Source organism: Schistocerca serialis, chromosome 1 (genome assembly GCF_023864345.2).
Source record: "Schistocerca serialis cubense isolate TAMUIC-IGC-003099 chromosome 1, iqSchSeri2.2, whole genome shotgun sequence".
NCBI lineage: Eukaryota > Metazoa > Arthropoda > Insecta > Orthoptera > Acrididae > Schistocerca > Schistocerca serialis.
In genome coordinates this window covers 580,860,274-580,887,600 of record NC_064638.1, presented here as the reverse complement: position 1 = coordinate 580,887,600, position 27,327 = coordinate 580,860,274, and the positions used below count along the sequence as shown (strand labels likewise).

General features: G+C 44.8%; 1 protein-coding gene and 1 non-coding gene across 2 annotated transcripts in view; one reads left to right on the top strand and one right to left on the bottom strand.

The window, feature by feature from the left end:
- The window catches only part of LOC126476799 (ER membrane protein complex subunit 2-like), an 80,869-nt gene that overhangs the window by 16,345 nt on the left and 37,197 nt on the right, over positions 1 to 27,327 (top strand). Inside the window, exon 3 of the mRNA XM_050103569.1 lies at positions 26,920 to 27,070. Within this exon, the coding sequence (XP_049959526.1) occupies positions 26,920 to 27,070 (151 nt within the window). The remainder of the gene's footprint in view (positions 1 to 26,919; positions 27,071 to 27,327) is intronic.
- Positions 19,610 to 19,682, bottom strand: Trnar-gcg (transfer RNA arginine (anticodon GCG)). Its single transcript has one exon. It is a non-coding gene; the product is annotated as a tRNA-Arg (tRNA).

Below are 27,327 nucleotides of genomic sequence, written 5' to 3'. Positions count from 1 at the left end.
CCTTTAAAATGTTTTACTTTACTTTCGTGGATAACGGAGGTTTTTGTTGGCAGCTGCACTTCACCATTTACAGGCGAAGTCATCGCCATGACCTGGTATGGTCCCTGGTACTTCAAGAATTTTTTCGTCTTTTCCTTAGGTGTGTATGGATTTGTGATCAGTACCCATTGACCTACCCTGTACTGTGGTAAAGGTCCCAACCACTTATTCTGTTCTTCCTGCCTTTCCAATGCCTTCATATTGGCCTTCTGTACCCTCTTTCAGACTTCCTGTATTGTTCGTGCAAATTTCCTCACTGCGTGCCCTTTAGCTATCGATTTTGGACATAGAACGTCAAACAGTGATGGCATCTATCTTCCATAGACCACCTCGAACAGTGACATTCCGACCCCCAAATGCATTTTAGTGTTATGACTTGATACCATGTATGGAAGATTCTCCCATTCGCCGCCGGATGAAGTGGACTGGTCCATAATTTTTTAATTCTCAATAACCGTCACAACTGTGTCATTAATTCAGACATGAAGTTTCTTTTCCTGATCCGTAATTATGATATCAGGCACCCTGAACTTCAATAACCAGCTATTTACTAAAGCTTGTGCTACCGTATTTGCCTGTTGGTCTGGTATTGTGACCATGGCTAGAAACCACAGAAAGTGATCAATTATAGTTAAAACGTAATGATTCCCTGTTGGCGTTTTGTTATATGGCCCGTAGAAATCTAGCCTGATAACTTCGAAAGGTAACCATTGCAATGGAATTCTTGTGCACATCACATCCGCTCGCTGCGCACACGGTACACAATTGTTCCACACCCCCCCCCCCCCCCCCCCAGTGGGTCCACAACTCTTTTGTGGATACGTGCGTAGCGAGCACGGGACCCCGAGCTAATGTGGCCCTCCTTCCTTTCCAGGCTGCATACCTTCCTTTTCCGCATCCTTCCCTATCCCCCATCTTCGCCCCCCCTCCCCTCACATCTGGCACTTTCCTTCCCTTTCTCCCCCTCTGGGGGAGACGGACACTCATAAATTTAACACATTCTTCACCTTCTCTGCTTGTATGTCTTCATCCTTCCTTTGCCCTTCTCTTTTCCTTACCTCTTCTCTTTACCCTTTTCTCTACTGCGGCATTTGAGACCTCTCTTCTTTCCTTTCCCTTTCCTTGTTTTTCCCTTTCTCTTTCTTCCTCCCTGTGCGTGTCTGAAGGCCGACCCATGCATTTTCCATTTTCGTGCGTAGCCGGTGACAGGGTAACGCGTAATTCCCCGTCCCGGGTAGACAGGTAGGACACGTACGTACCCCCTGGTAACGGCTGGGCCCAGGGAGGGGTGATTACCCGAGCTGATACCTTCCGAAAGTGCCGATTGGTCCCTCCGTCCGTTTGTCGGGAGGTGTGACCTGAGGTGTGAACAATCACCTAAGGCGTGAGTGCCCTTAGAGAGGGCCCCCACAAGGGAGGAGCGTGCCATCGGAGACGCCGGTAATCATGGGGGATCCTTCCGCAATGGTTTCCTCACCTTCCACTATGTCTGCTCACAAGCGTAAGTTCACTGAGTCTCAGCCACAGACAGTTCTTCCATCGTTGCCACAGTTCCTTGTTGTTTCTCGGTCTGATGAAGGTCACGACTTCTCCATGGTCAACCCTTTCATTATTCAGAAAGGTGTCGACGCAATTGCAGGTCCTGTAAAGTCTTGTTCCAGATTACGGAATGGCACCTTGTTGTTAGAAACAGTCAGTGCCCTCCAGGCACAAAAATTGCTGCGTACTTCACTTCTCCACACCTTCCCTGTCCGGGTGGAACCGCACTGTACTTTAAATTCCTCGCGTGGAGTCGTTTATACACGCTCCCTTGATGGATTGTCTGACGACGAAATTCAGCACTACCTGTCTGACCAGGGCGTAACGGCTGTTCATAGAGTTATGAAAAGGGTTGTCACGAACATCATTCCAACCCGCACTGTCTTCTTGACATTTGACAAAGTTCAACTCCCATCCAAAATCAAAGCGGACTATTAGATAATTTCCGTTCGCCCTTATGTCCCAAACCCTACGCGTTGCTATCGGTGTGAGCGGTTCAATCACACCAGCCAGTCCTGTTCCAATCCGGCCAAATGTGTTACGTGTGGCAAGGATGCCCATGAGGGTGCTTGTCCACCTCCATCCCCTCGCTGCATCAACTGTATGGGTGACCATGCTGCTTCCTCTCGAGATTGCCCCATTTTTAAAGACGAAAAGCTCATCCAGGAAATCAGAGTGAAGGAAAAGGTGTCGACCTTTACTGCTCGAAAATTATTCGCCAGTCGACAGCCCACCGTGCCTCAGACAGGAAAATACAGCACTGTCCTTGCTTCTCCTCGGCCAACAAAGGAGGCGGCCACGCGGACTTGCGACCTCACCTTTAGTGCCACTGGGGTCCCTACAATTTTGTCTGCCTCCACGACAAATTTCTCTCATTTGGACCTTTCGGTCGGTACTGTTCCGCTAGCTCAGCGCTTCGAATGGTTCGCCGTTGATGATACACACTCGAGTGATCACTTTCCATGTGTCCTTAGACTGCAGCCTCAACTGCCCTATATGCGCCCGTGACGCTGGAAGTTTGCCCAAGCCGATTGGACACTTTTTTCGTCTCTAGTGACATTCGATGACCGTCACTTTCCCAGCGTCGACGATGAGGTCACACATATTACCGACGTTGTTCTTACAGCTGCGGAACATTCAATACCACGCACCTCCGAATTGCCCCGGCGCCCCCCAGTTCCTTGGTGGAACGAGGCATGCAGTGACGCAATACGTGAGCGGCGACGTGCTCTTCGCGTTTTCCGTCACCATCCTACTTTGGCCAACTGTATCTATAAGCAGTTCCGTGCGCGATGCCGTCGCGTCATCCGCGATAGCAAGAAGGAAGCTGGAAATTCTTTATTAGCTCATTTAACACCTTCACTCCCTCCTCGGAAGTTTGGAGTCGGATTCGATGGTCATCAGGTGCGCCTAGTTTCTCTCTGGTCTCTGGGCTCACTGTCGTGCGTGATACGTTAGTGAACCCCGTCGCAATTTCTAACTCCTTGGGTAAACACTTTGCAGAGATTTCGAGCTCTTCAAATTACCCGCCAGCATTTCTCCCGAAGAAACGTGCAGCGGAAGTGCAACCTCTTGCTTTCTTCTCTCAAAATCGCGAAAGCTATAATACTGTTTTCTCCATGCGGGAACTCCAACATGCACTCTATTCTTCTCGCTCCTCCGCCCCAGGACCGGATGGTATCCACATCCAAATGTTGCTGCATTTATCAACCCATAGTCTGCGTTACCTCCTTCGCATTTATAATAGAATTTGGACCGACAGTACTTTTCCCAGACGATGGCGGGAAGCTATCGTCGTTCCTGTTCCGAAACCTGGAAAGGACAAACATCTCCCCTCTAGCTATCACCCCATTTCTCTCACGAGTAGTGTATGTAAGGTTTTGGAGCGTATGGTGAATTGCCGTTTAGCTTGGTGGCTGGAGTCCCGCAGTCTTTTAACACCTGCCCAATGCGGTTTCCGAAAGCATTGTTCTGCAGTTGACCATCTTGTTTCTCTCTCCACTAATATCATGAACCATTTTTTCCGGAAACGCCAAACAGTAGCAGTATTTTTTGATCTGGAGAGAGCATATGATACCTGTTGGAGGACAGGCATCCTCCACACACTTTTCTCTTGGGGCTTTCTAGGTCGGCTGCCCCTTTTTCTTCGCGAATTTATGGCAGAGCGCACATTTAGAGTGCGGGTGAACACTGCTCTCTCCCGTACTTTCTCCCAAGAAAACGGGGTACCCCAGGGCTCCGTGCTAAGTGTTGTACTGTTTGCTATTGCCATAAATCCAATTATGGATTGTCTCCTTCCTGATGTCTCGGGCTCCCTCTTTGTGGACGATTTTGCGAACTACTACAGGTCTCAACGGACCAGCCTTCTTGAATGACGTCTTCAAGTATGTCTCGATCGCCTCTACTCTTGGAGCACCAAAACCGGCTTCCGTTTTTCTGCCAGTAAGACCGTTTGTGTTAATTTTTGGCGACGTAAGGAGTTTCTTCCACCCTCCTTACATCTAGGACCTGTCAACCTTCCGTTTTCGGACGTCGATAAATTCTTGGGTCTTATGTTTGACAGAAAACTGTGCTGGTCCTCCCACGTTTCCTATCTTTCGGCTCGCTGTCTGCGATCGCTCAACGCTCTCCGTGTCCTGAATGGTACCTCCTGGGGAGCGGACCGAGTGGTCCTTCTCCGCCTCTATCGCGCCTTAGTGCGCTCGAAATTGGACTATGGAAGCATAGTTTACTCCTCTGCTCGGCCGTCTATTCTTCGTCGTCTCGACTCTATCCACCACCGTGGATTATGTTTAGTGTCTGGAGCTTTTTACACCAGCCCTGTGGAAAGCCTTTATGCTGAGACTGCTGAACCTCCGCTGTCCAATCGGCGAGCAGTCCTTCTGAGTCGTTATGCTAGCCATCTGTCTTCCATGCCCGCTAATCCCGCCCATGACATTTTTTTCGACGCCTCCTTTGATGTAGGGTATGCAGGCCGCCCCTCCTCCCTACTTCCACCGGGAGTCCACTTCTGTCAACTGCTCCATTCTCTTTCCTAAAACCTTCATGACAACTAGGGGTACAGCACCGCCTTGGCTCCGTCCCCCGATCTGCCTGCTCCGTGACCTTTGTCAATTTCCCAAGGATGGTACCCCTTCACTTGTTTATCGTTGGGCATTTGCTGCTCTATGTGCACAAATGAAGGAAGCCACATTTATTTACACTGATGGCTCGAAAACATTGTTAGTTGTAGGGAGTGCCTATATTGTTGGCGACACCCCAAATCAACTTCGGCTTCCCAACCAGTGTTCGGTTTATACTGCGGAGCTTTACGCTGTTCTCCAGGCTGTCCACTACATCCGCCGCCATCAGCGGATACAGTATGTTATCTGCTCAGATTCTCTCAGCTCTCTCCTCTGTCTCCAAGCTCTTTACCCTGTGCACCCTCTGGTCCACCAGATTCAGGACTGTCTGAGCTTGCTCCACCTGGGGGGCGTCTTGGTGGCGTTCCTCTGGCTCCCGGGACACTTTGGTATCTGTGGAAATGAGGCGGCCGCTATTGCGCCCAACGCTGCAGTCTCTCTTCTTCGGCCAGCTATTCAATCTATTCCCTTCGCCGATCTGTGGAGCGTTTTATGTCGTCGTGTTGCTTTTTTATGGCACTCACATTGGTCGACACTTCCCCATAATAAATTGCGGGAAGTGAAAGCTCTTCCCTGTGCTTGGACCTCTTCCTCCCGAACGCGTCGTTGGGAGGAGGTAATTTTAACTAGACTCCGGATAGGGCACTGTCTTTTTAGCCATTGACATCTTTTAAGCGGCGATCCTCCCCCATTCTGTCCCCACTGCTCTCAGCTGTGGACGGTAAGACACCTTTTAATTGAGTGCCCCTATTTTACTCCGTTACGCGCCTGTCTACAGCTGTTGCCTGATATATCGTCAATTTTCGCAGATGACACACGCTCGGCCGATCGCATTCTCGAGTTTATTAGTGCCAGTGAAATGACGTCAGTCATTTGAAGCTTTTTTTTTTTTTTTGGGACGACCAACCCCTTTCTGTAGTGAATTTTTAAGCCTTCCTCCTGCTTTTAGTTTCTCCAATTTTTTGAGTTTCGTTCCCATTGCTGCTGGTTTCCATTTTCGGTTTTTACTGTTTCCTAAGTCACAGACCGGGCGCTAATGACCATAGCAGTTTTGCGCCCTAAAACCAAAACAAAAACAAAAAAAAAATTGTTCCATATCCCTTCTCCGAGTGCGACACCAAAATCATTCTGCTACTTGCCTTTCCGTTGCTCAATGACCCCCATGCCCTGAAAGCACATGATCATGGGCCTGCTTTAAGACTTCCTCTCTCAAATTTGTTGGTACCACTACCCGTGGTCCACGCCTGGTAACTCTACATGACAAATTTCTCTCCACAATGAAATGTGGTTGAGTTCTAAAACCCTGGTACTTCTCTTCCTCTGTTTGTGCCCTTTGCCATTCCGTGATACTCTTACCCATTACCTCTAATGCGTCTAACTTGCGACTTAATACATCTGCATTCCCTTGTTTCTTCCCTGGCTTATGAATTACTTCAAAGTCAAACTCACTCAATTTTAGAGCCCAGAGTGTTAACCGACAAGAAGGATCCTTGAGTCCCAGTAATCATCTCAACGCCTCATGATCTGTCACGACCTTAAACTTTCTACCATAAAGGTAACAACAAAAATAGGTTACTCCATATATTACAGCCAACATCTCCTTTTCCATTGTGGAATGCGTCCGCTCTGCCCTATTTAACTGTCTGGAAGCATACACCACTGGATGCTCCTGTCCCTTTACCATTTGCCTCAGAACACATCCTACTGCGCCATTTGAAGCGTCACATGATAAGATGAAGTCTTCTTCAAAATTCGGAAACATCGACACCTGAGGAGAAACTAATCTCATTTTTAATTCATCGAAAGCTTACTAGCATTCCTCTGTCCATTGAAATTTAACATCTTTCTTTAAAAGCTTTGTTAACGGCTCAGCTATTTTCGCAAAATAATTTACAAATTTATGATAATATGAACGTAACCCAATACACGGTTGTAATTGCTTCGTTGCATGTGGTGTCAGAAAATTTTGAACTGCTTCTGTTAACCGAGGATCAGTTTGAACCCCTTGTTCACTGATTACATGACCTAAATATTTGACTTGTTTCTGTGCAAAATTACATTTTTCTAAACTTAATGTCAACTTCTCTTAGACGCGATACATATTCTGGTATAGCCTTTGAAAATACTATAATGTTATCTAGGTAAACCATACATGTCTTTGGTTTCAATCCCCTTAAAATACCATCTAATAATTGCTGAAAAGTGGCCGGTGCATTCTTCAACCCGAACAACATACGTATATACTGATAAGTGTCCCACAGGAACAGTAAAATCTGTCTTTGCCCTATCGTCTGGCTTTACTTCCAACTGGTGGTATCCACTCCGTAAATCTATCATCGTAAAATACTTACATTGTCCCATATTATCCAATGTGTCTGTGATATTCAGAATCAGATATGCGTCCAAAATGGTTTTCGCATTCAGAAACGTATAATCACAACAAAACCTATATTTCCTTGTACCATCCACTGACTTCTTAGGTATGAGAACTACATTGCTTGAATATAGACTATCGCTATGCTCTGTGATTCCATCCCGTAGTTGTCGTTCTATAAACTCCTCTAGTAGCAATTGCATATGATATGCTACCCTGTATGGTTTCCTAAACACTGGTGTATTATCCTCCGTTGGTATGTGATGCTTCGTAATCAGTGTTGCCGGTAAACCACTCCGAATAAATCGCTAAATGTCAATAACAATGCCTCCAATGCGACCCTGTCGTCTCTCTGCAAATGCTGTAATTTTCCCCTCAATTGCGCTGCATCGACGTTTTGCTTATGGCTCATATCTAAATCCTCCCTATAGAGGTCATCTTCATCAAAAACCCCCAATGTGGCCAGTTACAGCCCTTTCGAGAAGCTAAAATCCACTCTGCCAAAGTTATCCATACTTACAGGAACCCTATAATCTCCTTCCACATGACTTGCGTGAGCTAAACTCCTTTGCACAAAACAGTGCGCATTATCCAACTCCTCATAACTCGAGAATGGCTCCACCATGTAAGATGTCTCCTTTGGTAAGTCCGTATTTATCGAAACCCAGACTACCTTCCCTGTATCTGCCAGTATGTAATCCTGCTGATTGACCTTTAATGAATCCATTCGCAGTGTAGCTGGCGTCATCTTTGCGTTAAGTGCACCTTGTGACATTCGTCCATTTGCAACCGTTTCCCCCATGCAAAACATTGTTCCACTGAGTTCCACTGTTTGTTGCCAAAGATCTATCTTCACACGATGTTTGTCAAGGAAGTCTAGCCCGAGAATCACCGAATACCCCTCGCCCACACATGGTAACACCTCTACCTGCTCACTAAACTTAGTTCCTGTGATCACAAATTGAAGCACCATCGTACCCAATGACTCCACTTTATTATCCACCACCCCACGTAACCTACAACATGGTGGCTCAAGCCTTCTCCTGCTAACCAGGTCTAGACTAACAACAAACACGTGTGCTCTGCGTCAACCAGAAACCTCTGTTCCCTTCCGTTCACCAAGCATTCCGTCTGTGCATCTGCAAGCACTTTACCTAATTTCCCTGGGACCACCCTCCGACGGTTGAAGCAGTCCCATTCTCGTTTAACGGCTACTGTCACTGAGGTTCCCCCTTACTTTTACTCCTGCAGTTCACTGCCTGGTGACCCATTTTCCCACATGAGTAACACCACAACTGACGCTGACACTGCCTCCTAATATGCCCTACCTGGCCACAACAAAAACACTTAATTTCTGCTGCTCCACCCTTTGCTTCCTCGCATAATCTACCTCGTCTAAGTATGCGGCAATCCTTAGAGCTGCCGCAAGGCCACTGGGATTCTCCATTCTCACCCGATGTGACATCTCCGGCGGTACTCCCCGCAAAAACACGTCTAACGCCCTGTTCTCGTCCTCTTGTAACAGCATTTTATTCGTCTCCCCATTCGGTGACAGTTTGAATGTTTGTGCATTTAGCTTTCGAATCCTGCCTGAGAAAACCTTCACAGTCTCATTTCTTCTCATAACTAATGCACTCAATTTTTCCTGGGAAAACCTGGTACTATTCTGTTCTCCCCTGCAGGTTCGGGGGGTTAGAATAGGCCCGCAGTATTCCTGCCTGTCATAAGAGGCAACTAAGTCTCAAATGTTTCGGCCTATATGTGATGGTCCCCCTCACGGGTTTGACCTCCTCAATTGAGGAAGGACGCCTTACATGGTCCATTATACCCATCGTGCATTGAGACCTTTCTCGTTGCATTGCCGCCCTGCTTGTTCTCCATCACTTGGGTGGGGATACATTCCTGGGTGCGATTTCCACCATGCACTGTGCAGTGTTGCTTTTTGCGGAGACAACAACCATGGACTTCGTTGCACCTAATATCCAGCACGGTAGCCAGTCCGTTGTGGTGGGGGCACCATGTACCCTGTTGGCCCTGACAACACAGGGATCGCTCTGCTGATGCCTGCGCCGTTAACTCCCCACGTATGCCGAGGAGTAGATGCCTATCTCGCTGGGGCATCGTGACTCCCAGCAATGGCCATCCTGCCAGGTGGCCCTTGCTGAGTCTGGGCAGTGCCTGTGGGGAGGGCCCTTGGTCGGAGTGGGTGCCATCAGGGCAGATGACCCGCAATGAAGCGTGGTACATCATCTCTTGCTGGTGGCCAGTCGCCAGCGGTCTCAAAGCATTCGCGGGCTCAATTCAACGCTCATAAGTACGACCCCAAATCGTTCCCCTCCCTGGCCACACCGTGGGAGGAACATAAGGCTCAGGATGGCAGTGACACTTATTCGCCTTGGTTCCTAGTTTGTATGAGAGCTGATGGGGAGTCTTTCATGTCAACAAAGCCTCAATTCTTCAGAGAGCATTTAGAGGACACGTTTGGGGAGGTGGAGGGCTTGTCCAAAATGCGCTCTGGGTCAGTATTGATAAAAACGGCATCCTCTGCCTAGTCACAAAGCTTAGTTGCTTGTGACAAATTGGGGGATGTTTCAGTTACCATCACACCCCGTAAGAGTTTAAATGTGGTCCAGGCTATTATTTTCCATAGGGACCTTCTTTTGCAGTCTGATGATGAGCTGCACGCCAATTTAGAGCGTTGATGTGTTCATTTCATCCAGTGCGTTCATCGGGGCCCGAAGGATGATCAGATTGCTACCGGTGCCTTCATCTTGGCCTTCGAGGGTGATACATTACCGGAAAAGGTCAAGGTGATGGTCTACCGCTGTTATGTCAAGCCCCATATCCCTCCCCCGATGCAGTGCTTTAAATGCTGGAAGTTCCGCCATATGTCTTCCTGCTGTGCTTCCAGCCTCACATGTCGAAATTGCGGACGCCCATCACATCCCAATACTCCATGTGCCCTGCCTCCCAACTGTGTCAACTGCGGAGAGCATCATTCACCTTGCTTGCCAGACTGCAGGACCTTACAGAAAGAGTGGAAAATCATGGAATACAAGACCCTGGACAGACTGACCTATACTGAGGCTAAAAGGAAATACGAACGACTCCATCCTGTGCGAATGACTTCCTAATATGCCACCGCTATGACAACCGTGATAGCCCCATCAGTTCAGCGAATTCCAGTCGGCTCACCAAGCCGTACAACTCCACATGCCCTCTTGCCCATGGGGGGCACTACCCACCCTGTTGCTCCCTCACCACCTACATCAGGAGCAACACCCCCCCCCCCCCCCCTCACACCCATTGGAGAAGAGTCAAAATTCATCGGCTCCTCCCACAAGCAAGGGGTCCCTTGGGTCCCTCCCTTCATAGATTTTCACAAGTGGGAAAGATGATGCCCGGCAGTGGCATAAGTGCCCACAAGCAGCTGGTCGTAGGGCTTCGCGATCCTCCTTCCGTCCCGGAGACCGAATCGGTGAAGCCCTCCCAGCCAGTGAAACCCAAGGAGCAGTGAGAAAAGTCCAAGAAGAAGACCTCTAAGACGAAGGAACTTGAGGTGACACCCACCCTATCGCAACCTACAAGCTCTGTGTCTGAGAGCGAGGTAGAGATTCTGGCATCCGCTGAGGACCTAGATCTCGCCGGACTCTGACACAATGGATGTCACTCGCACAGGTACTCAATCAGTGGCAGCAGGTAACCCATTGGCGTAATCTCCCTCCCCAGTCCCTTCACGCCTTTCTCGGCCATGGACAATGTCATCCTCCAGTGGAACTGCAGCGGTTTTTTCCACCATCTTGCTGACCTCTGACAATTTCTCAGCCTTCACCCTTTCCTTTGCATTGCTCTTCAAGAAACATGGTTTCCGGCGATGCTGACTCCCGCCCTCCTTGGCTATCAGGGTTATTATAGGAACTAGGCAGCTTATGAGAGGGTATCTGGTGGGGTCTGCATCTACATTCTTCACTCCCTTTACAGCACGTCCGTCCCTCTACAAACACCTTTAGAGGCTGTCGCTGTTCGAGTGTGGACGCCTCAGGCTGTTACTGTATGCAGTCTCTATCTTCCACCAGATGGTGATGTCCCGCAGCATGTCATGGCTGCACTGATAGCCCAATTGCCGCCACCTTTTCTGTTACTGGGCGACTTCAATGCCCATAACTCTCTGTGGGGTGGATCAGTGGCAACAGGCCGAGGCAGCATCGTTGAGGAAGTATTGGCACAGCTCGACCTTACTCTTTTAAATAATGGTGCCCTCACACATTTCAGTGTGGCGCATGGCACGTACTCAGCCATCGACCTTTCGATCTGGAACCCTAGTCTACGACTTGTGCGGTAATGACCACTTTCCTATCTTTGTCACTTCCACAGTGTCACTCTTCTGGGCGTCCCTGCAGATGGGCTATGAATAAGGCTGACTGGGACTTGTTCACCTCCATTGCTACTATTGAGCCTCTTTCCAATGACGCCATTGATTCCGCGGTTTACTCGGTCACCACCTGCATCATTGCTGCCACAGAATCTGCCATTCCCTGTTCTTTTGGGTCCCCTCTGCGGAGGACTATGCCTTGGTAGTCACCCAAGATCGCTGAGGCGATTAAAGATCGCAGGCGGGCACTACAGCGTCACAAGCAGCATCCCTCATTTGGAACACCTCATCGCCTTTAAACGGCTCTGTGCGCAAGCCCACCACCTCATTCGCCAACACACGCAGGAGTGCTGGGAAAGGTATGTTCCCACCATTGGCCTCCGTACCTCTCCATCACAGGTTTGGGCCAAGATTACTCGACACTATGGCTATCGGACCCCCCGTTAGCGTACCTGTGCTTTCACTGAATGGAGCAGTCTATAATGACTCCGACACAATTGCAAACACTTAGCAGAGCATTTTGCTCAGAGTTTTGCTTCTGCAAATTACCCACTGGCCTTGCACTCCCTGAAAGAGCGGTGGGAATGTTGGATCCTTTCATTTCACACACGCCACCCTGAATCGTACAATACTCTGTGCAGTGAGCGGGAATTCGAAAGTGCCCTAGCCGCTTGCCCTGATACAGCTCTTGGGCCAGATCGCATTCACTGTCAGATGCTCAAACACCTCTCGGTGGACTGCCAGCAACGCCTCCTAAACCTTTACAACTATATCTAGGTTGAGGGTGACTTCCCATCACATTGGCGGGAAAGCATCGTAATCCCCGTGTTGAAACCTGGCAAGAACCCACTGGATGTGGACAGCTACCGCCCCATTAGCCTCACCAACGTTCTTTGGAAGTTGCTCGAACGCATGGTGAGCTGGAGGTTGAGTAGGCTGCTTGAGTTTTGGGGCCTTCTGGCTCCGTCTCAGGGCGAGTTCCATAAGGGCCGCTCTGCCGCCGATAATCTGGTGTGCCTGGAGTTTGCCATTCGTACGGCCTTTGCCCACCGTCAGCTTCTGGTCACCGTCTTTTTTGACATGCAGAAGGCAAACGATATGATATGGCGACATCACATCCACTCTACACTTCATGATTGGGGTCTTCGGGATCTGCTTCTGATTTTCATACAAAATTTTCTGTCGCATCGTTCCTTCCATGTGCAAGTTGCGACTTCCTGAGTTCAGGAGAATGGGGTACTGCAAGGATCTCTCTTAAGTGTCTGCCTCATTTTAATTGCAATTAATGGGCTCGCTGCAATGGTGGGAACGTCTGTCTCAGCTTCCTTGTATGCTGATGGCTTCTGCCTATACTTTAGCTCCACTGGCATTGCAGCTGCTGAACGGCAGCTGCAGAGTGCTATCTGCAAGGTGCAGTCTTGGGCTGTAGCGGATGGCTTCCAGTTTTCGGCTGCCAAGACCTGCGTTATGCATTTCTGCCAGCAACGCACTGTTCACCTTGAGCCATGGCTTTATCTTGTCAGCGAACCTCTTGTTGTGGTGGAGACGCATCAGTTTTGGGATTGGTTTTTGATACGTGGTTGACTTGGCTCCCTCATATTCGGCAGCTTAAACAGACATGTTGGTGGCATCTTAACGCTCTTCGTTGCTTGAGTCACATCAGCTGGTGTGCCAATAGGTCTACCTTTCTACGGCTGTACAGTCCTGTCTAGATTATGGGAGCCTGGCTTACGGTTTGGCATCACCTTTTGCTTTGCAGTTACTGAACCCCATCCTTCACAGCGGGATCTGGACAAGCCGTGTCAACAGCATACTTGTGGAGGCAGGTGTCCCTCTATTGCGGTTCTGCCAATGATTACTGGCCGCTTATGCTACACTCGTTTGTAGCTTGCCTGGGCATCCCAATTATCATCTCCTGTTCCCTCAGTCGGTCGTCAATCTTCCGGAATGGTGGCCCCGGCTAGGGTGTACGATCGTGGTTCGCGTCAGAGCTCTTCTCTCTGGGCTTGAGGTTTCCCTCTTCCATCTCTCTTCTGGGCCTCTCTGCGTATACCCCCATGGTGTGTGCCCCGCCCATGCCTTCAGCTCAATTTGGCACAGGGCCCAAAGGACTCAGTCCCTCCTGAGGCCCTGTGCCGCCGCTTTCTTTCACTTGTTGCCGCGTTTCAAGGCTCTGATGTTGTCTATACTGATGGTTCATTGGTTGCTGGTTGTGTTGGTTATGCTCTTACCCTAGGGGATCATTATGAACAACACTCATTGCCGGCTGGCTGCAGTGTTTTCACTGCAGAGCTGGTTGCCATCTCTCGCGCCCTAAAGTATATCCACTCCTGCTCAGGTGAGTTCTTCGTTATCTGTAGTGACTCCCTGAGTGGTTTACGAGCTATCGACCTGTGTTTCCCTTGCTCTCGTCTGATGATGGCTATCCAGGAGACCCTCCATACTCTTGCCCGTTGCGGCCGCTCTGTGGTCTTTGTGTGGACCCCCGGTCATATCGGCATCCCGGGAAATGAACGTGTTGACACGCTGGCCAAACAGGCTGTCGGTGTACCAACCTTGGAGATTGGCCTTTCAGATAGTGACCTGAGGTCAGTTTTGCGGCAGAAGGTACTTCGCACCTGTGGTGAAGAATGGCACACCCTTCCTTCACCCAACAAACTTTGAGCCATCAAGGAGGCTACCGGTGCGTGGCGCTCCTCCTTGCGGGTCTTTCGTAAGGACTCTGTTGTTCTGTGCTGGCTGCGCATTGGCCACACCTGCTTGACACACAGCTATTTATTGCGCCGCGAGGACCCACCTTTATGTCGCTGTGGGTCAGCTTTGACGGTGGTCCACATCTTGTTGGACTGCCTGCTTTTAATTCCACGCAGGCAGACGTTTGCGCTGCCTGATACGCTTCCTGCACTTTTATCAGATGACATTGCGATGGCAGATTTAGTTTTGAGTTTTATTCGTGCAAGGGGTTTTTATCGCTTGATCTAAGTGTTTGTCCTTTTTTTGTGTTGTGTGGCCTTTGGCCTACGATTTTAGACTGGGGTTTTTAGTGCGTTTCTTGGTGGTTAACTTTTCCTTTTTTGCTTCTGTGGTCGGCCAACCACTGTCACACTCAGTGTGATTTTAATTCCTTTTTTCTGGTCTCTGTCTGTGTCTTTCCTGTCCTATGTCGTCCCTTTGTCATCACCGTTGTTTGTTCTTATTCTTTGTGGGTGTTTAAAGTTCATGGAAAAAGGGACCGATGACCCTAGTAGTCTGGTCCCTTCAAAAACTCTGGGATAACCCAGCCTCAAGCTCTGCAAACGTCCCCACATTGTTCAAAGTTTCACGGTACAGTATCTACGACTTGGCATCCCCTATCAAGTGTAACTTCGCCACTCTCAACTTTACAACATCCGACCACCTATTGGCCTCAGCCATTGTGATAATGTCATTAAGGAATACCGACACATCCTCCGTTGTTTTACCTGAAAAGGGGTTAATCAATGCCGTGATTGCCGGGTCAAACGGTCTATGCCACTCCACGACTTGTAATTTACTCTCACCCAATGTCCCTTCCCCTACTTGCAGTGCCTCAAATCAACCCACTAATCCTTCATATTTTTCTTTGTCCCTTATCATTGCCTCCAACAATACCTGAATTACTCAGTTAGAGCATCTACAACTTCCGCTGCCACAGCCTCTGCTGCTTGTCTTGTTTCTACTATTCTTGTTTATAGCTCTACTGTTAGTATTAATTCCACTCTGCTACTCCTAAAACTTAGTTCTTGCGGCGAATCTTTGTCCATCTACATTCTGAACAATTACGCACCAAATGTCCAAATCTGCTACAAATAAAACAACTCTTTGGCACCCACTTTGTATACGGTAATACATGACCTGACAGGTTACAAAAATTACATCACTTAGGTGCTATGTCATCATGTCCCCCATTTCTTCTGAATTCAGATAAATCTACACGCTCCTCCGGCCTTACAAAAGACACCTTCAAAAAGTCGACCCTAATTGACACTTAACCCCTTAAAACACAAAAGAATGACAATAAATCAAACATCACTCACCCATCCCCATCGTGCTCATGTGCAGGTGACATTCCTGTTTTGCTTTCTATAATGGTACAGACGAACACCTCCCAAATGACAAGACGTAACGAGAAGTGTACGACCACCCATCACAAATGCAACCAAACACCTTAACTACCCCTCTACACAGGCACACCCCAACGCTACTTGCTCGACATAAGATGTGGGAGTAGAAATCCGGTACCAACATTGTAACCGGCACCACTTCTGACACCACTGTTGCGGGGTGTCGATGATCGAACCCGGGACTCCAGATGGCCGAGCTGAAGCTGGGACCCACCATGCCGTATTTCGTCAGGAGGCTGAGCAAGTTCAATAGCGTCAAGGGGCAGTGCAGAGTCATACAGCGGTATTCGGAAGTATCCTTTATTCACATAATTTACAGTACTACGATGGGTGCAGTGCAGTGTCGGCGTGCCAACCGCAGCATTGTCCCGTGAGTCCAGCCAGCTCAGCAACTCCTGGTATGCTGATGCCACTGCTCTGCCATCAAGGCCGCTCAGTTGGGAGATGGCCGCACTCGCCTGGTACCCGCTCACCAATGCGTCGGGTGTTGCACCGCATAATTGCTCGCAATTCCGGAGACTGTTACAGTCTCTGGTCCCCGCCGCCCTCTGCCCTGTTTGCTGTCTGACCATGGGACGAAGGTGGTTGTACTGGTCACCCATGGCCCTCAGCCGCCATTTCCCCCAGGACAGGACCGGACTCTAACTCGTGCCCTCCTGGATGCAGTGCGAAAACTTGCCACTAATACTTGCCGGATGGCAACACCCGCCGCCATCCCTGACGCTGTTTCAGCACTGCAGCCCCTCCCGCAGCGTACGCCTCGCCCGGACCCCAGTATGTTAGGTGGGAAGCGAATGTGGCCCATCCTGGACCCGTTGCAGACTGCTATCACTGCTGTCCTTCAGGCAGACCGTGCAATCTCCAAGTACCCAGCTGCTGTTCCGTCCGACCCCGGTGTTGTTTCCCTGGAGGCGGAATACAGCCTGAACAAGTACATAGAAATAAAGTACAGGTTACACAGAATATTTACAACATTACTGCCAGACTGGCCCCTATAAGCGTAAGCCAGCACAGGTCCATCCCAACTCTCAATTGACCTGGCACACACTCGTCTTTAGCTAAAAGTGCCTGACTATTTATACTGCTTTTCCCCTCACTTCTGACATAGTGTCAGAGAGAGACAGAAACTGTGGCAGGGGTAAATTTTCACATGTCAGCCACTTATACATCGCCCTCCTGGCTCTGGCCTAGTGCCCCACCTCATACATCGCAATAACTTCAAGCAACGCTGCAGTTCCCTGCCTTGCTGTTGCTTCACACCAAACAAATTGTATGTGCAATATGCTGCTGCAGCTCCGTGCCATGTTTACTCTGCCAGGCCTACTGGCTGCCGATTATTACCACACACTGCCAGTGGCCCCAGACTTCATCGCCCAACTGCGCCTTTGCTGAATTTTAACAAAATTCCACCTTCTTATGACGAAGACTAATACTAGCGCAGCAGATTGATGAAAGGAGGAAGTACAAAAATGTTCCGGGAAACTCAGGAATACAGAAATACAAGTCACTGAGAAATGAAGTGAATAGGAAGTGCAGGAAAGCTAAGACGAAATGGCTGTAGGAAAAAATGTGAACACATTGAAAAAGAAATGATTGTCAGAAGGACAGACTCAGCATACAGGAAAGTCAAAACAACCTTCAGTGACATTGAAAGTGAGGGTGATAACATTAAGAGTGCAACAGGAATTCCTCTGTTAAATGCAGAAGAGAGAGTGTGTAGGTGGAAAAAATACATTGAAATCCTCTATGTGGGGGAAGATTTGTCCAATGTTGATAGAAGAAGAAACAGGAGTCGATTTGGAAGTGATAAGAGATCCAGTATTAGAAACAGAATTTAAAAGACCTTTGGAGGACTTAAGAGGAAATAAGGCAGAAGAGATAGATAACATTACAGCAGAATTTCTAAAATCATTGGGGGAAGTGCACCAAAACGACTATTCACATTAATGTGTAGAATGTATGAGTCTGGCGACATGCCATCTGACTTTCGGAAAAGCATCATCCGTAAAATTCTGAAGATGGCAGGAGCTGACAAGTGTGAGAATTATCATACAATCAGCTTAACAGCTTATGCATCCAAGTTGCTTATAAGAATAATATACAGAAGAATGGAAAAGAAAATTGAGAATGTGCTAGATGATGATCAGTTTGGCTTTAGAAAAGGTAAAGACACGAGAGAGGCAATTCTGACATTGCAGTTAATAATGGAAGCAAGACTAAAGAAAAATCAAGACACGTTCATAGGATTTGTCGACCTGGAAAAAGCAATCAGCAATGTAAAATGGTGCAAGATGTTTGAAATTCTGGAAAAAGTAGGGGTAAGCTATAGGGAGAGAGGGGTCATATACAATACGTACAACAGCCAAGAGGGAATAATAAGAGTGGACGACCAAGAACGAAGTGCTTGTATTAAAAAGGGTGTAAGACAAGGATGTAGCCTTTCGCCCATACTGTTCAATCTGTACATAGAGGAAGCAATGATGGAAGTAAAAGAAAGGTTCAGGAGTGGAATTAAAATTCAAGATGAAAGGATATCAGTGATACAATTCGGTGATGACTTTGCTGTCTTGAGTGAAAGTGAAGAAGAATTACATGATCTGCTGAATGAAATGAACAGTCTAATGAGTACAGAGTATGGATTGAGAGTAAATTGAAGAAAGATGAAGTTAGTGAGTAGTAATAGAAATGAGAAGAGCAAGAAACGTAACATCAGGATTGATGGCCATGAATTAGATGAAGTTAAGGAATTCTGCTACCTAGGCAGTAAAACAACCAATGATGGATGGAGCAAGGAGGACATCAAAAGCAGACTAGCAATGGCAGAAAGGGCATTTCTGGCCAAGTGAAGTCTACTAATATCAAATATTGGCCTTAATTTGAAGAAGAAATTTCTGAGATTGTACATCTGGAGTACAGCATTGTATGGTAGTGAAACATGGACTGTGGGAAAACTGGAACTGAAGAGAATCGAAGCATTTGAAATGTGGTGCTACAGATGAATGTTGAAAATTAGGTAAGGAAAGAGAAGGTTCTGTGCAGAATAGGAGAGGAAGGGAACATGTGGAAAACACTGATACCGAGAAGGGACAGGATGATAGGACATCTGTTAAGACATGAGGGAATGACTTCCATGGTACTAGAGGGAGCTGTAGAGGGCAAAAACTGTAGAGGAAGACAGAGATTGGAATACATCCAGCAAATAATTGAGAACGTAGGTTGCAAGTGCTACTCTGAGATGAAGAGGTTAGCACAGGAGAGGAATTCATGGCGGGCCACATCAAACCAGTCAGAAGACTGATGACAAAAAAAAACAGCTGACTTTCTTATCAGTGGTATCTTCAGATACATGTCTTTACCTCTCCTATCCATGACTCAAGATCACTTCCATTAAAATACACAATTCTCTCTTTTAGTATTGCAGTTGCGTAATGTTTCCTGCATCCCATGACTTTTGTTAATGTTGCATGCATTCTATTCAGTTATTAGTGCATTGATTCTGACTACACTAAATTTCTATAGAGGCAGCATAAGATCCCTGACAGCTAGCAGCAGTATTTCCAGTTTTCAGCTGCTAAGCACAAACAGCTGTAAGTGAGACAAGAGCCTTGTATAGAGTTGCAACAACACTGAGGTGAGGTGTTTCCATAGAGAGGTTTACAAAATCTCATTACGTGATTGGTTGAGGTAGGCATGCAAAGCTGCTGTGCCTAGCCCTTTGCATCCGTCAGGGATCTGCTTATATCATCTTGACTATAGCCAAGCAATCTGTGGAATGGTTTGCTTTAACAAATCAACACCCAATTCCTTCTCTCATCCAGGCAAGTGCCCTGTCTCTAATGACCTCAGTATCAGTGAGACATTAAGGTCTAGCCTTCATTCCCTCTAAGAGACACTGAAAATCATACTTTCTTTTCCAGGAGCTTGTGTACCATGTGTATTTATTGGTAAGTTTCCAGAATGAGATTTTCACTCTGCAGCGGAGTGTGCGCTGATATGAAACTTCCTGGCAGATTAAAACTGTGTGCCCGACCGAGACTCGAACTCGGGACCTTTGCCTTCGCAGGCAAGTGCTCTACCACTGAGCTACCGAAGCACGACTCACGCCCGGTACTCACAGCTTTACTTCTGCCAGTACCTCGTCTCCTACCTCCTACCTGGAAGCTGGGAGACGAGGTACTGGCAGAAGTAAAGCTGTGAGTACCGGGCGTGAGTCGTGCTTCGGTAGCTCAGTGGTAGAGCAGTTGCCCGCGAAGGCAAAGGTCCCGAGTTCGAGTCTCGGTCGGGCACACAGTTTTAATCTGCCAGGAAGTTTCATATTGGTAAGTTGCTTACTATAGGAATTTGCAGTGTAGCAGTGTTTGTCCCATTCCCAAAAAACAAGAAGGTGTAAACTACTTAATCAGTGGTACTAGATTATCGTTGATAGAATGTCAAATGCAGTTTTAAATCAGAACATTTTTTAAAATGCCACAAAAGTATGACAATACTGCAGGAACTTTTCAAAACTACCAAAGTGCAACCAATGCGACTCTGAAGTGCACTCAAGAAGTTTCTGTAAAAATAACTAATAAACTTCTAGACACTATACTAACAAGTTCCTTCATCGTCTGTAACACGTGTAATTCACTCTTTCTTCTCACTAACTACTTGGCAGATATAATGAGTTGTTGTCTCTGCATGTTATGATCATTCATAAAACCCAGATCATTTAGTAAATTTGATACACTTCGGTTGTCTATTTGCAAAATAGAAACTGAGGACTCACAACAGTTGTAACTTCATTTAGAAGTTGATCTAAACACACAAAAGATTTGCAAGCATCACATACAGCCACATGTTCTTCCTTCATTGTGCAAAGATCAACACACTGCTGTAATTTACTTCACTGTGTAATTGGCTCTCCCTGAAACGTGAGTAGAATGCCACTTGTTGATCAGCTTGTACCTCTGTCCCAACCATGATCAGCATCACCATAAGCTTTAATATTGCAGACTTCATCCTTCTCAAAGTTTGTGCCATCTGTAACTGTTGATTTAAAAGACCTGAATATTCCTTTGAGCAATGTAAAATGTTCTTGTGTTGGTGAGTATTGAACTCTTGGTTCAGTATTAACAGCATATTATAAATCTGGTCCTGTACCTTGTGCTAAATACATCAGACTTCCAAATGTTTCTCAATAGAGTTCATTATCACTAAAAGAGGTGACCCACTATCCAAGTCCTCTGGTTCATACATACAAATTTCTTCCTTCAAAATACTGTTGAGAAATGGTGTTCTTACATTAAATTGACTTACACACCAATCATGTTAAATAGCAACATTCAGGGGGCTCTTGTCTCAGATCTTGTTACAGGGCTAAATGTGTCAAAGTAATCAATTCCAAAACATTGACTATATCTGTTTGTCACCAGTCAAGTCTTATATCGAACCACTTCATTATTTTCATTTAATTTTATAGCAGAATCGTGTTGATTTTCAATCACCTTTTAGTTTTAGTCTTGTAAACTAGTTCCAGTGTCTTATTTTTCTTCAGAATATTCATTTCTTCTTCCACTGCTTTCTTCCATTTATTTAGAATTTTCTCACTGCACTGATTTTTGTAACTCCTTGATGTCTCACAAAGAAGCATTAATCTTGGTTGGTTGATGGGCTGAATCATCATAGTAACATGATGGTCTCTCCAAATTCTGTCATTCACATAAATTGTGACCTCTATGAATTGCAGAAACAAATTTGGAGAATGATGTGTCAGCAGAGGGAAGAATTAAATGAAATTTTGAAAGTAAATGAGGAATAATGGGTTAAATATTTAATGGAGTTGTGTAAAGGTAAAAAATCGCAGGAAAATGAAGAGAGATCTGTATACAAGTAAATGATGATGTAACTGTTTCACATGCAGAGGCACAAGAAGCTTTAACTTTGTTAAAAAGTAGAAAGTCTCCAGGGAAAGATAGGATCCCCAATGAATTACTAAAGTATGGAGGGTGTACACTAACTGAACAATTAACCAATTTGGTTAACAGAGATCTATGGAAAACTAGTATTACAATCCTGATGATGTACAAAAAAATTATAAGATAGAGCCATCCAGCTACAGAAGGATAAATCTACTGAGTTCAGTCCTTAAACTCATAACAAAAGGAAAATAAATGAAAAGTATTACAATCCTTGCAGAAGAGCAGTGTGGTTTTAGATCCCATAGTTCATGCATAGATACAGCATTCATTCTTAGACAGTTTATAGAGAAGTCCGTTGTATACAATAGACAAGCTTATCTTTGTCTTATTGATTTAAAAAAAGGCTTTTGATAGGATTCAATTAACAGATGCGGTAAACCTGCTCTACAAATGGGGTTTTTCTTCCAAATAAGTAAAAACAATTGAAGACATTTATACCAATAAATACAGCCAAGTGAAAATTGGTTCCAGGGTAACTAGCTGCATAGCTGTTAATAGTGGGATTAGGCAAGATGACTCTTTGAGCCCGCTACTTTTTAATGTAGTCATGGACAAGGTGATAAAGGAAGGTATTGGCTGGTAGTGGTTATAGAATGGGGGATGAAGAAATAAAAAACATTTGTTATACTGATGCAGTTCTGCTGGCAAACAGCGAATATAACATGCAGAAACTTATACATTTATTTATTGTGGCAGCCAGAAACCTAAATATGGTCATATCCACTCAAAATACCTGATGTATGACCACTTCAGTGGAACAAATTAGATGCAATCTGAAAGTTTCAACAGGTGATGAATATTTCAGTATCTTGATATTGATCTGTCCAGCAGTGGAATTGTCAAAAAGTAAGTTAGAGAACAATACCTGATGTATGACCACTTCAGTGGAACAAATTAGATGCAATCTGAAAGTTTCAACAGGTGATGAATATTTCAGTATCTTGATATTGATCTGTCCAGCAGTGGAATTGTCAAAAAGTAAGTTAGAGAACAAGTAGCAAAATCAAATAAAGTGGCAGGGTGTTTAAATGATACTGTTTGGAAAAACAAGCATAAAGAAAAAGATGCAAAGGCAAGAATATACAAAACAATAGTGAGACAAATTATGACATACACAGCTCAGACAAGACGGGAAACAAAACAACTTTTTGACCCACAGGATAGAAAATCTGCTAAGAATTACAGGGATGACACTGTGAGCTGGAGGGGGGGGGGGGGAGGAGAAAAGCATTAGAAAGGGATGTAAAGCGGACTCCATTAATGAGTGGGTACATAAGAGAAAGTATGAATGGAACGTGCACATAGATGCACATAGATAGGATCGATGAACAGGAGAGTGTGAAAATCGTAAGAGATAAATTACCAGCTGGTAAAAGAAATATTCGCCATCCAAGAAAAAGATGGAGCAACCACCTCAGGGTAGAATGAGGGGTACTGAAGGTAATAGGCTTTAGCCTAGGAAGAAAAGGAGAAGAAGAAGAAGAAGAAGAAGAAGAATTGTGGCTTCCTTTGCCTTCATTTGTTGCTTACAAGTTTTTGTCAACTTGTCCCTCAGTGTCATTCATACAATTCCATTGATCACCCTTTTTAAAGTCAGTATTATTACAGTCAGTTTCTGCAGCATCTTCCTTTTCATCTACATTGTCAGTACCAACCAATCATCCTCCAGTATGGAAAAATTTAGGTCAACACACTGCTCTCATGGCTATTGCCAGTCTTTGTGGCAGGGATCCACTGCTATTTGTTAAGTACCTCCTCAGTTGTCCTCACAAGCCTGAGTGTACCTCCAAATCCATGGCAGTACTGAGAATTGAACACATGTCCTCTGCTTGGTAGTCAGCAGCAATGAGCCTCAACTGTGGTGGCTGATCGACAACCTTTTTAATCTCTCCAGTAAGTGGTTTTTGCAATTTGTTTGCAGTTGAGTTTTACATGTCTGCATACACACACAATTATCATAACCAACCTCATATACTTTCAAAGCATTTCCAGTTTCTTGTAGGAATCCAAGCATAGCATTCTATTCCAAATACCACATTATCAAAAGATCTTCTTTCATCAAAAATATTTCAGTTGGAGTTGTACCCTTAATTTTCATTTGAACAATTCGATTCAAAGTGTATGTTGGGGCCAAAATTGCCTCACCCCACAATGATTCTGGTAGATATTCAGCAGAACAGAGCCAAGAACATGCCATCTCACAAAGGATTTTATCTTCCCACTCAGCAACTCTGTTCTGCTGAAGAGTATATGATGCAGTAATTGAATGTTTCAGTCCAGTTGAATGAGCAAGCTTATGTACATCTTTATTATGGAACTTGTTGCCACTGTCTGTCTGTAATTCTTTAAGAGTAATTTCAGCCTCAGTCATTTATTATTTTAATAAACAGTGCTAATTTTTCTTTACCTTTATCTTTGTGTCGCAAAGGGTACATCATCCGGAAAGTGGAAAAATTATCCTTAAAAACAGCAAAGTATTGATGGCCCTGCAAATCATTTTCTTTCACCTTTGTCTGCTAACATCTGTGTAAACCAGTCCTACACATTCAGTGGGTTTCTCCGCTCTTTCATAAAATAATATCTAATGATGTTTATCATTGTGCACACCCTCATAAAACTGTATCAGTTATTGCCTCTATACCACAATCCTTCAAAAACTGGTGCAGGTAGCATTTTTCCACGCCATCTCAGTACATTACCAGTTTCAACAAAACACAAGATCTTTCTTGATGAACAGCCAAACAATAAGTCATTTTTGCCATTAGAATAGCAACAACAATTGCAATATAATCATTGAAAAATATCCATGATTGCACTCATTACCAGTTATTTGATTTATTCCTTTTTGTATAGCTTTCGTAACAGAAAATAAAGGATCCACCTCAGCAAACCAGTCTTCTTCAGAATATTGTCCTGTTCGTTGAATACCTGTAATCTATTGGACCTGTGTCATATACTTCAGTTTGTACGCCATTTTTGGCACTATCGATCTTCCTTGGAGTTTCAGATGCTTAAATATAATGTTCCAATCACGTTGATTGTTATGTGTTGGCACACTGCTGTCATTGTTCCACTTGTCACAATCTAGTTTGTTTGCATCTACAGAAAAATTGTCTCTCATCCAAATTTTGAAGTATTTGTGTGGCAAGAACTTCTTAAACTTCCCACTGATGTTACTCTCTGTGCTAGTACACTCATTTGATCAGTGGTTGTTTTTCTTACATTTAAGACAAACTGAACATTTATACACTGTTTTGATTAGTGACCCACTTTGTCACATGAAAAGCATTTTCTACCTTCACTCTTTTTGTAATGAGACTTTTTGATACATCTGCTTCAGATGAAGTTTGATGCGCTTTCACCATTATTTGTTAACTTTCTTTTTCAACCTCATTGCAACATTTTCATCATCACGATCTGTTACGTTCAGTTTATAATTTAAACTCCTTTTTTTAATAATATATTCCGTTTTCTCTTCAGTAAGTAAATCATGCCATGTAACTTAAATATAATTGAACTCTTTTAGCAAAAATTGTGCACAAAGGTCTCTGCCATTGATCATTTTGTCCAATAAAGTCAGATTTTACCTAATCAAATTTGGCTAGGTGGCCTCGTATACAACCACACAATGTTACAAAGTTAGTGTCTAAGCAGATCAATGTTTTATGCTGTGCAAACATCATAATCCTATGTAGCTTATCCCGAATCTTTGGCAGCTTTGAATTCCCAAATACAAAGTATAAAGGCTTGGTGTCAAGGGATAGAATTAGCTGTTTCCTTCATTTTACATTGATGTCAATCCTTTTAGCAAGATCAGTTTCATAATTTTGCACACTTACTTGCAGCTTAATCATATCACCATATACAATGTCAGAGATTTTGTCACAGTCTCAAGATAGACTGTAAGAGGTGGTGCAGAGATCAGCACACTGGACTTGTATTCAGGACATCTGACCATCCTGATTTCTGTTTTCTGCAATTGCCCTAAATCACTCCAGGTAAATACCAGGATGATCCCTCTGAAAGGGACATAGCGGATTTCCTTCTCTATCCTTTCAAATCAGAGCTTGTGCTCAATGCCTAATAACCTGCTATCAACAGGATGTTAAACTCTAAAGCAGTTCTCATTATAATCCCCCAGGTTCCCCAATTTGCTTCACCAGTCTGTTTATCAATTTGCTGTCTTTCGTCAGCCATTGTGTGATTATTTTCAATTCTGTAATGTCAAATTACCATTAAAATCAACTAAAATTGTCACAATTTGTGGAAACATTACCAACTGTGCATCCCTGCTACCACGTTAATAAAATATGAAATGCATTTTAAAACAGAAAATTTATTTAAAACATTTCAAATATCGGTAGTACCATTAAGCACAAGCAACACCCTCTGAAGTCAACTCAAGAAGTTTCTACACTAACAACGGACAACTTTCAAAGATTAATAATACATATGTACAAGTATTACAACTGTGAATAAACACTTATACTTTTTGTAGCATGCAGTTTGTTTCCAATGTCCTCTTTAAAATTATCTTTAATATCTACACAATTTTCAATAGAGTACTAATGACAGCCCAGGCCACCTTAGCTTTTTCAAGAAAGCTTGGATGCCATCTTTTCACTAGCTATAAGCTGTAAATTATTTAATGGATATGTAAAAAATCTACTCACCAAGCGGCGGCAGAACACACACGTAAGATGGTTGTAGCCGGCAAGCTTTTGGGGCAAGTGGCTCCTCCTTCAGGCAGAAGGGTTGAAGGGAAAGGAAGAGAGGTGAAAGAAAAGGATTGGAGAGGTCTAGAAAAAGGGGTAGATTTCAGGAAAGTCACCCAGAACTGTGGGTCAGGGGAGACTTACCATACATACATTCTGTAAGTGTATAACCAGTGACATTGTAGGAACTTGAGTCAGCTATAAGTGGCAAATTATTCAACTCTCAGCATTCTTGTATATCTGGTAACATTATGTTTTAAAACTGCAATTGAAATCACAAAAGTAGAAATGAATCTCATTCAAATTTCTTTACACAAGCCATCTCTGCAATTTTTGCAGTTTCGTAACAGGAACTCTACAATCTGTAATCTTGAAGTGACAAATATTTAAAATGAGGGAAGAGGTGCACATTTCAGCTTAGATGCCAGAAACATCTTGGTTGGTGCATGTTAGTGGTGACAAAAACAACTTCCCTTACTTTTCAGTGTTTCCTAAATTATGGGTGCAAGTGAACAGTGTTTCTTATTGTATGAAATGTTACATAATCTTAATAAACTATTTCTACACATACTTTATTTTTATCATGCAATAAAATCAATTTTCATTTTGTTTTTTCCAAAAATATTATTTTCATTATCCTGACCTTTTTTTTTTTAAAGGGTTGCTGGTCCTTGAGCAGGTCTGTGTTGCAGCCTTGGACTGTAACAGACTGGATGTCGCAGACAGATGTGTGCACACACTTTCTACAGAATTTCCTACTAGCTTAAGAGTCCGACGTCTTAGAGTTCTTCAGTTGGAAGCAATGGAACGGTACATTTAAATGTTGTGACCATTTTTAAATTGATTATAAAATATAAAATAATACTGTGTTTACTCCAATTTATGATCTGTTTGCTCAGTCAGTAAGAGGATACGGGCTCTCTCTCTCTCTCTCTCTCTCTCTCTCTCTCTCTCTCTCTCTCTCTCTCTCTCTCTCTCTCTGTGTGTGTGTGTGTGTGTGTGTGTGTGTGTGTGTGTGTGAGAGAGAGAGAGAGAGAGAGAGAGAGAGAGAGAGAGAGAGAGGGGGG